The sequence below is a fragment of the Pyxicephalus adspersus genome, chromosome 3 (assembly GCF_032062135.1).
Source record: "Pyxicephalus adspersus chromosome 3, UCB_Pads_2.0, whole genome shotgun sequence".
NCBI lineage: Eukaryota > Metazoa > Chordata > Amphibia > Anura > Pyxicephalidae > Pyxicephalus > Pyxicephalus adspersus.
In genome coordinates this window covers 15,184,704-15,194,916 of record NC_092860.1, presented here as the reverse complement: position 1 = coordinate 15,194,916, position 10,213 = coordinate 15,184,704, and the positions used below count along the sequence as shown (strand labels likewise).

At 40.8% G+C, this 10,213-nt stretch overlaps 1 protein-coding gene across 1 annotated transcript in view; it reads right to left on the bottom strand.

Moving 5' to 3' along the window:
- Positions 1–3,651: 3,651 nt before the first annotated feature.
- Positions 3,652–10,213, bottom strand: part of MAP1LC3A (microtubule associated protein 1 light chain 3 alpha) — a 14,163-nt gene continuing 7,601 nt past the window's right edge. Inside the window, exons 2-4 of the mRNA XM_072403699.1 lie at positions 7,367–7,422; positions 6,753–6,859; positions 3,652–5,505 (exon numbers count right to left, since the gene is read on the bottom strand). Of these exons, the coding sequence (XP_072259800.1) occupies positions 5,346–5,505; positions 6,753–6,859; positions 7,367–7,422 (323 nt within the window). The 3' untranslated portion in view covers positions 3,652–5,345. The remainder of the gene's footprint in view (positions 5,506–6,752; positions 6,860–7,366; positions 7,423–10,213) is intronic.

The following is a 10,213-nucleotide window of genomic DNA, read 5'->3' as shown; positions in this document are numbered from 1 at the left end:
ACCGAACCCAACAGTGCCTAAAACAAAAAAATCCACTTACCTTCAATCCCGCAGGGCAGTCAGATCCATCCGGAGGTCTCTTCCATCGGTTCCTGCTTCGTCCGGGCATCCGCCAGCAAACCAGCGCGGTGGGCGCCCCCATCTTCGTCTCTTCCTACAGGTTCTTTTTCCTACATCACCCGACCCAGGCTCAAGATCGGGTGACGAAGGTTGGTAAAAAAAATAAAACTTGCCGATCTCACTGCGCATGCGTGAGGTGATCGAGAATTAGGGGGCGGCAGTGCTGCACTTTTTTTTTTCTTCGTAAAACGGTTGTCTATAAAGGGTTTTATGTAAAGTGAAATTTCTGAGTTTAGGTACGCTTTAACCAACTAAATACCCAGCTGAAGTAGAGGAGGAGTTGTATCAAAGGATTTGTTCTCCTTTACATCCAGTTAATAGATTTACAGCTTTATGATCTTTGCCAGCTTAGGTTTCTAAAGCCTCAGACACACTTCTGGGACAGTCACATGCTTGCTCCCCCTCAGCATGCAGTGGTCTCTTCCTCTGACCATCTAGAGAAGAGACAAGTGGAATAAACCGCAATGCTCAGTGGGGGTCTAGTTATCAGACACTGTAATAAAACTTATAGGGAGTGATAAACAGATTGAGGTTGTGATGCAATTACTGCTTCATCATACCTACCCAATGTCAAATATTGGACCAGTGCCATGGTTGGAGTTGTCATGATTCCTATTACCAGTCAATGCTTTATGAGTTATTTTTGCATCTCATTGTTGCCCTTTTTCCTTTACCTTACACTAAGATGCAATTTTAGCAATTGGGTCATTTATTCTTTTCACTGTTGTATCCTTTGCTTTTTTATTTGCAGCCAGTGTGTCCAGCCAAAACAATTAGATGGAGACACAGTAACGGCTGTGATTCGGTATTGTCTCCCCTGTACTACTTTCCCATGCTCGATGACAAATGTTACCAAGGTAACTTGAACAGCAGTTTCAGATGTCTACATCAATGCTCCAATCAATAATACCCAGCTTTATGACCCAGCAAAGCGCGTCTCATAAGTAACCACTCAGCCCCAGCTTGGACTAACACGATATTGCAAACAATATTATTTTTTCCATTCATACATTTCAGTTTGATCTCTAGACAAATGTTTATGTAAGAGACACTGAGAGAAGAAGTTGATAACATTATTATGGGTGCCGGTTAAAGGGGTGGGATATAAAAAGAGTCAAGGGTACAGTCAGCTCTTGATTGTTATATGTTGGAGGAAAAGACAAATATCATGATCTGAGAAAACTGGCAAGGACCAAATTGTGATGGGCAGATGACTGGGTCAGAACATATGAGCAAAGTTTAGAACCCACCAAATGTGGACCAAGAAAGGACTACTAGTAAACACGGGGGCCCCCGTCCGTGGCCAAGCCCTCTAACAGGTGGGCCACGGGTCTGGCGGATGCACCCCCCAGTGTGGAGTCAGGAGAAGGACACTGCTTGGGGGGAGGAGCGCACCAGCCAGAGCCATGGGCTGTGTCTCCGGTACGCATCTCAGGCTCAGGGCGATGGGTAGGTTGTGCCTCTGTATACAACCCGCCCACTCACCCATTGCAGGCTTAGACGTGCGATGGGAGAGTGAGCAGGTTCTGGCATCACGACGTCACTCTGGGGGAAGTTTCTTCCCTTTTGAATGACACAGCTCCCTGCACATGCACGGTCTGGAGTCCGTGCAATTAGTGGTCCGCAAGCTCCAAAAAGTTGGGCACCACTGGGTAAACAGGTCATGAGCATCCAGGGCTCGCTGATATTGAAAGGGGAGTTGATGAATAGCTTTTCTGGTTTGATCCCACAGAAAAGCTAGTAATAAAGAAATTGCTAAATACCTAATGTTGGCCATGAGAGAAAGACATCAGAACATTCAATGAATTGCAGCTTGTTGTGTAGGAGGGGGGTGGATCAGTCAGAGTTCTTGGATATTAGGGTGGCTTTAGCTATCTTACTTGGCATGCAGACCTGCACTTAAAACACTCTAGCTGCTTGCCGCTAAAACTTGTGAATAAAGCTTGCACAGGTAGGGCAGATCTGGAGGAGTTGGCCCAACACATACAACAGTAACCCCTCCAAGAGATGGTTATAGCATAGCAGAAAGGGAGAACCGTGGCTGTGCTAGGTAATTGACTTTTCCTGTTTGCCAACAATCACATATTGCAAATCAATATAAAAATTCCAAACAGCCACTACAAGCAAGTGCTTGTTTGTAGCAATTAAAATATTTTTGACTCCATCTCAATTTTTCTGGGCCTTTACCCAGACATTGGTGACAGGGTCTCTTTGCCCACAGTAATGAATCAGAAACCATGTGATTACTCCAGATATCTGAGCTAGGAGTACTATGTATTAATACAAATTAGCATTCTTTGTAGAATGTGGTATCAAATGGCTATCAAGGTACAAGACTCCTGGAATGTTGGCACCAAGTGTGGTGCGGTAATGGTTAAGTCTTATGAAGGTAAGGGCTGCAGAAAGGGTAACGATCTCTAGTAACACGGCCTGTATATCATTACAAGGACGGGCTCATTTAGTCACTTGACCTGTTCCAGTGGTGTGGAGACGGGATACGACGTGAAAGTGATCTCTGAATGAGAGGCTAAGAAAACACGATGTTCCTAAACACATCACACCATGTCAGTAAAAGCCATACTTACCACAAGGGGATGTCATGGCCGACTGATTCAAACTGACAATAAAATATAGCAATATTATGAGAATCAAAGGAAAGCATTGGAAGTTACCTTGATGGTGTTCTAGTATGCAGCCCTATACAGTAGTGCTGTACAAAGGTTATGACTTTCAGTTCCTCTCTCAATAGAAATCTGCCAGTCATATCTACGTCATTGTAAACCATGCAGGGCTAAGATTTTACTTCTGCAGTTGCTGATTGGGGTATGTAATAATAAAATAGAGGCATAAGAGGGGCTCGTTCACAACTGATAACTGAAATCTGGAACAGAAAGCACACAAGGCAGAACAAAAATGTGTTTATATGTTTTTTGGTAGTTCTGGGCATAGTAGTAAAAAGTTAGAAACTTCTCTGCAATTGTTTTTGTAGTCTGTTTCCACATTTGGGAGATTGACACATTCTATCTAATCTGGTTGTCACCAGGACAAAAATCCAAAGAATTGTGGTTGTTGACCCCCTTTGTCTCCATATTGCCATGACAAACTTCAATCCTATTAGTAGTAGGGATTAGCGATATCTCTACGTCAGGTTTTATGAATCTTGCCTGAAGTTCGCAAACCTCATTGACATCTATAGAAAGGGGGTGAATCTTGGAAATCAGTTTTTGACGTCAGTAGTATGAAAGCTATAGGCACAGCCGTAGAGACAGAAATTATTTTGTGAAAGCTACAACGCACACTGACAATATAGCTACTGCGAGCCGGCCCTTTTATAGAAAGGGGGCTGGGTTATCTGTTTCTTTCAAATGATTGGCTCCATTGACTCCTATTTCCTAGCAACCAAACCTGCAAAGTTTGCCCTATATTACGAATCCCAAGGATTCATGGAAATTCACCAAATTATGGTAGCAGCTAACCTGGACCCCATATCTAATACATAAAAATATATATAAAATCACACCAACAAAAAAATATCTGCCACATTCTTTTATTTATTCTTTACACAACATCCCTCTATATATACACATCAGCTTTTATACACATATTTTTTTATACATTTTTCAGATTTTCAGAGGGGTGTCTGGTTATAGATACACACAGTAAATTTTAGTAAATGTAAAATAATCTGTAAGAATCGCAAAAAAGGTAAAAACGCTACATAAAATTCATACATTTCAACAGAACAAGCAAAAAGGGTAATCGGAGGTTCTGAACCTGTACAAAACCGGTAAATTTGCCCCTTTAAAGGTTTGTCATTAACTTTGTGCCAACTTAAAACCGATCAGGCCAGCTAGCAGCTCATTTTTAAAAAACAAAAAACAGAACAACATGCAAAAAGTGTGTAAACCTGAATGAGTTTCAAATCGAACGTATTGCTGGGCGTTTTCTCTCAGCGTATTTGTAAAACGGCAAGGCCTCCTGGCAGTAGAGCGCAAGCGCCGGGTAAACATTGGCAGAAATCGATCTACAAAGACTTTCACAACCCAACAAAGAGATTTCACAACCCGGGCCGAGTTCCAGTTTAAAACGCCAGTTTCACTGGTGGCTTCGAAACTTCCCATATGTCAAAAAATGGAGAAAAGAAAATGGTGTGCAAGGCCCTTGCATGGCGGCTCCACAAGACGGCAGGGGGTGAATACACAAGCTAAAATTCATGACACAAAAACAGGCCCAGGATGCAGGGACAGCGATTGTTAAAAAACATTAGGAGGCCCATGAAATTTGATGCCATGGCAACAACCGAGAAGCCATTTTGTACTTGTCACTTCAGTAAAGTTTCATTGGTTGCTGTGGGTTACACTGCTTTATGTATAGGCCCAGGCAAAGATTTTTTTAAGAGTTGTGAAAGAATAAAACACATTTTAGGCCTCAAGTTATATATTGGGCTCCGTTAGAGAGATCTCTCCTCACTTCCTGTCATGCTGACAATGGTTTCCCCAGACAAGAAGTAAGGATTAATCTCCAACAACAACACAGACTTATATGAGATTGCCCATTATCCGTAGACTTTTGAAGGCCTAAAATCTTTATAGGTTTATGTTGTCGTCTGTTTTTCTGTGGCAGACTTTACCTCACTTCCTCCTTGTGAAAAGGTTGCTATGGACAGTCAGTGAATGGAAGTTTTTACCTCATATAGCAGTAAAAACAGCACTTTGAATCCTTTCCCAGTCTATCCATAAAAGTTTACTGATGTATACTGATGAAAAAAAGCACAGGCCTTAAACTTAAAGTAAATTAATAAATATTCTTCAGTGTTGCAATGATGCAATGATAGGTTAGTAAATGGAAGGATCTTGGTGGTTCAACCCAATTTTTAGCTTTTTTATATATATATTAATATAGCCCCCCTATTGTTTTTATGGTACCTGCGGCCTATGGTAAAGGGCAATAAATGCAAATAATTTATAAGCGACAGTGTTACATTGTGTACAGTTAGCAGTATAGAAGATATTGATGATAATTTTGTGGGTAAATAATGGATTCAGACACGTAGATGTGCGAAGGCATGTGGAATGTCTGTGCAACAGTACTGAAGTAAAGACGAGTGTTTGTTGGACTAAAACGGGAGAAACGTGTGCAAACATCAATTCCGGTACGCACGGCTTCCCATACGTGCCAGCAGCACACGGGGGTCAATGCGCACACGGAGCACAGGGGTAGGCGCATTAACCGAAGGTTTCCTGGGATGCGTAGACCATGTAGAGGAAGCCGTCCTCATCCTTCTCCTGCTCATAGATGTCCAAGATGGCAGTGGAGACGCTAACCATGCTCCTTTGGTTCACCAATAGGAAGAAAGCTTGGGTTGGGTTAAGCTGCAGTCGGCGTCTAAGACAGTGAGAAAATAGGTCAGAAAATTTTAAAATAAGTACTTTTAAATCTATTTATTAAGTTTTACAATCGAAAGCAAATAAAGAAAGTATTTCTTTATACTCTAAATATTTAGGATTCAATCTAATATATATATATATATAGTAGGCCCACCTCACCAAGGATTATATTTACTTTGTTTTACATTATATATTTAATATATATTTTATTTATTTTGTGTGTATATTTTTGTTTGTGTGTGTGTGTGTGTATATGTGTGTGTGTATGTATATGTATATGTATGTGTGTATATATATACACACACATACATATACATATACATACACACACACATATACACACACACAAACAAAAATATACACACAAAATAAATAAAATATATATTAAATATATAATGTAAAACAAAGTAAATATAATCCTTGGTGAGGTGGGCCTACTGATTGCACGGTGTAACTATGAAAAAAAAAGTTTTGTTTTTTGGCAATATAAGGAATATGTTTATGTAAAAAAAAAAAAACGATATTTTTATTTTATTTTTTAATACTCAGCCACACCTTGTTTAACATATTATGCCATGCAAAAAGACAAGTTCAGCATGTGTATCAATTCTTTATCATAAGAAAGAAAAAAAGTTATTGCAGATTTAGTGGCCAAAATGAACCTGGATTTGCTTCTTCAGTGGTTAAAGTAGACCCATTACGAAAGAAATACAGGGGCTGCCATTGTTAGATTCCTGAAAAGGTATTTGAGGTCAGTGGCTTGGTATTAAAGCCAAGCACCAGCATGACAGCTGATCAGCTCACATTTTCAGGAGGCTCTTAACAGTGGCCGCCTATATGGGTTTTTCACGGCTGCCATCATGGTAAAAGCACTGCTACTTTATGTCAGAGCCTTCGGCAAGATAAACAGTGATCGGCACAGCTGTGACCTTAGAAAATCTTACCCCAAATCTGGCAACACGAGGCAAATATTCTATGAGGCTGTTGGCAACTAGAGGCACCTAAGCTATGAGGATGAACGCCCAGGCATGTGCCCCTACATATCAAGATGTGACCAAAAGGAGCATTTTTTGGCACAATTATTATTTCTAAACGTTCTCTATAACATAGCAAATCTTCCCTTTTTGGAGTTAAGGTTTACATTACAGAAGGAAGAAATATAAACATATTTATAACAATATTCTGCCTGTGTCCAGTATAAACATTGTATATAGTACACCTTAGCTGTGAACCATTGGTGGTTACCTGATGATTTTCACCAGCTCACTCATATTTACATGATCCGGGACCAAGAATTTGGTTTTGTCCAACACAGGAAGCTGTTTTTCTCCCTTATATCGCTCAATGATGACCTAAAACAGAGAGAAAAGACAGGCTGTGTCACGGTGGCTGTGTTTTTTAGGTTGACATCATTGTGTTCTAACATTTCCCGTTCAGATGAGAAACCAAACTTCCTGGAAGTGGCTATAACCAATTTTTTTACTGCATACAGCTCACAGATGCAGACTGGGGGGCTTTTTGTGTCTATTACTCAGTATTCTGGATCATTTCTGAAAATGTCCGATACCTGGGTACCCCCTGCATGTTGTGGTTTCTTGAACGCTCCACGTCATTGCTGTGCCCCATAGTGATGTAGATGCCACAGTAAGGAACCACAGTGAGCAGAGGGGGAGCATAAATCTGAAACTTTGTGATTTGTCAGATGCAAGGACTTCCAGCTAATGAATTCCAAACGTTAGTAGTTTTTGTTGGCATAATAGAGATTGGAAGATCTCAACTTTTTTTTTTTTACAGATTTTATTTTGTAATTTAAATATAGCAGGATGATCTCTTTAATATGTTTCTTTTTGTTTACTTACTGGGATTTTATTGGGATGTTGCTCACGGATCTGACGAACTTCTGCACATCTTTCAGCTAAAAGAAGAGATACAAACATTGGCAAGTGTACAAATGATGGGGAATGAAAGACACACACATCAATAAGATTTAAAAAAAATGTCTGGTAACTGGAATATTAAAACAGAGTTGCATTTATATTAAATATAATTATTTTGTACCTATGCCCCGTTTTGGTTCCTTGACCAATTACATATCATTTTGTATTCTGGGAACAGAATACAGAACACAAGGTGACCCATGATTGGCCAAGGAGTTGGAGGACATGAAAAGGACATTGTCCAGGGCTAAACGAAAGCTGTAGTGTCACATTTGGAGTCACTGCAACAAGAGCAGAGGATGTACCGTTCGAGAAGTATAGATTAAACCAACAGCTTCCTTGAAATTTTTACTACTATTTTTTTTTTAACTACAATAAGGTAACCTAATATACAAATGCATTATTCAAAAACAACAAATAATAACCCCAAGGGCTGTCTTTTCTATTGCAATTACTTTTTATTGAAAAGGATAAAACATGAAAAAGAAAATGGCTGTTTTCGAGCATAAAAGAATATAATGCACAGGTAAAATAAGGGCTGCAATACTCACCCTATCTCCTATGCAGACTCCTTGCTCTGTTATCTAGTACTGGTTATCTTCCCGGTTATATGACACAAAGTGTCACTTTGTCAACCTATGTCCTCTGAGCCTGGACCATTCCCTATATCCTACAGGATCTGATTCACTGACCGTACCACGGTCAATAGCAATCTTCACCTGCCTATCACCCGGTCCAAGGTCTATAGCATTCAGGACCTCCCTACCACGTGAACCAAGGTCTACAGCGTTCAGGACCTGTCTACCACCAGTTCCAAGGTCTATAGCAGTGCTTCCCAACCTTAACATGGGGGAACCCCTTGAAATAACTTTTAGGTCTTCAGGGAACCCCCTCCATAATTACTATATCCACAGCTCACAGTACATTAGCATGGTGATCAATGGGAAGAATGCCTCCTACATTGATGGGCATTGGGAAGAAAGTCACCCTTACGACCCGGTCCAAGGCAGAACCTGCACACCATCCAGACCATATTCTACAGGATTCTGTTTCTGTCCACCTTAAAATTCACCAACCTTGGTTCACGTGGTAGGGAGGTCCTGAATGCTATAGACCTTGGACCGGGTGATAGGCAGGTGAAGATTGCTATAGACCGTGGTACGGTCAGTGAATCAGATCCTGTAGGATTTACAGGCTAGTTGTTCCTGTTTTTCTCAAGTCCAAATAACTGCATTTGAAGAGCAGATGAAGCCTAGAAAAATATTCCAGGAGAGAAATATGAAGGCCACTATTGCTGGCCTCCTTCAGCAGCTGCTGGCTTGTCATGATGATCCTCTTGCTTTAGTATTTGTTATTAGAAGAGGTGTACCAATCCTTTAGATATCTTCTTCCTCACTTCACTCCTTCCCCATCCAACATTTCCCCTTTAACAACATCACGAAGGCTTCATATAAAGATTTTCAATCTCATATAACATTTTCAGTAACACAAAGTAAACAAGTCTTCCCTCCCGCTGAGTTTGCATCTTACGATAATTGGGGAAGTTAGCGTGACTTTAATACAATCCAGCCTGCAGGCTTGGGCTTGTAATAGCATTAAATCTGTCTTTTTCTTTTTACTTTTACACATCAGCTGTGCTGGGAAGAGCCTTCAATTTACTTATCTGAATAGGAAAACATAAAAATGATTCTTCATTCAGCAGCTTTATAGCACAGATTCTTGGTAGAGCTGCCACCTCTGGCCACATGTTTCTGTGATGCCACCAAGGCAGAGAGGGCATATGAACAGTAAAAAGGTTTTTTTTTTACAAAGGAGGTCTATTTTATTTTAAAACCCAAATATTTGCTCCACCTTTTCTGCTTCACCCCCCTTTGGAGGGATTCTACCCCTGTGCTCATACCACTGGGTGGTCTTTATTTATGCAAAGAGCAGTATGTATGTGATGACGCTCTGCATCACTGCACTTATGCCCAGGATTCTATAGTGACACAGGTCCATGACACACTGCACTTACAAGATGTCCTCAGTCTTCCAGACTGAAAGATGCAGAGGGTCATTTAAATCAGAAAACTGCTGACATCTAGTGGTGAAAAGGAACTACTGCAGAGGTAGCGAGTATTACAGACAGAGCCACTTCTTTTTTAGTTGGGGTACCTTTAAATAAGTTGGACTTAGTATTTTAAATATATTTCTGCAATCCCCTGCGCAACAGGCATTGACAATCCGCTTCCCTTTTAGCACAGCAGAATAAGGCCAGAACCATTTATAGTTGTGTGTGTCCCCACTGGGAATTTCCCCCCATCTTCCTGTCTTGGGCAACTGTCTCTGGAAGTAATGAGGCAAAAATGTAAGCCAAGGATTTCACCCTTTCCCACTCCATCCTAAACTAACAAAAATGTTTTGGGTGGGGTGGAAGGTACACTTATATATGGGACAGCTCGTGTTTACCAAACAAGTGAGGGGAACCATAGATTAAAATAGCCTGTGATTGGAGGAAGGGTGTCATGTTTTGCTTGAGGAAGGACATGTCCTGGATGGCAGCCACATTCTTTGTGTATAATTCAGGTGTAAACACTGCAACGTTCTAAGAAAAACACTGAACACAATCCGACGGCTGCACTGACTGCCGGGTCACAAATAGAACTGAAACAGAAGAACTGGCTTCATATTATGGGACTGTAAACCGACATCAATGTGTTAAACAGAGACGTGTGCATTCCTCTGACATACACGGGGGGAATCTGGGGTCACCGCCTGCCTGATACATAT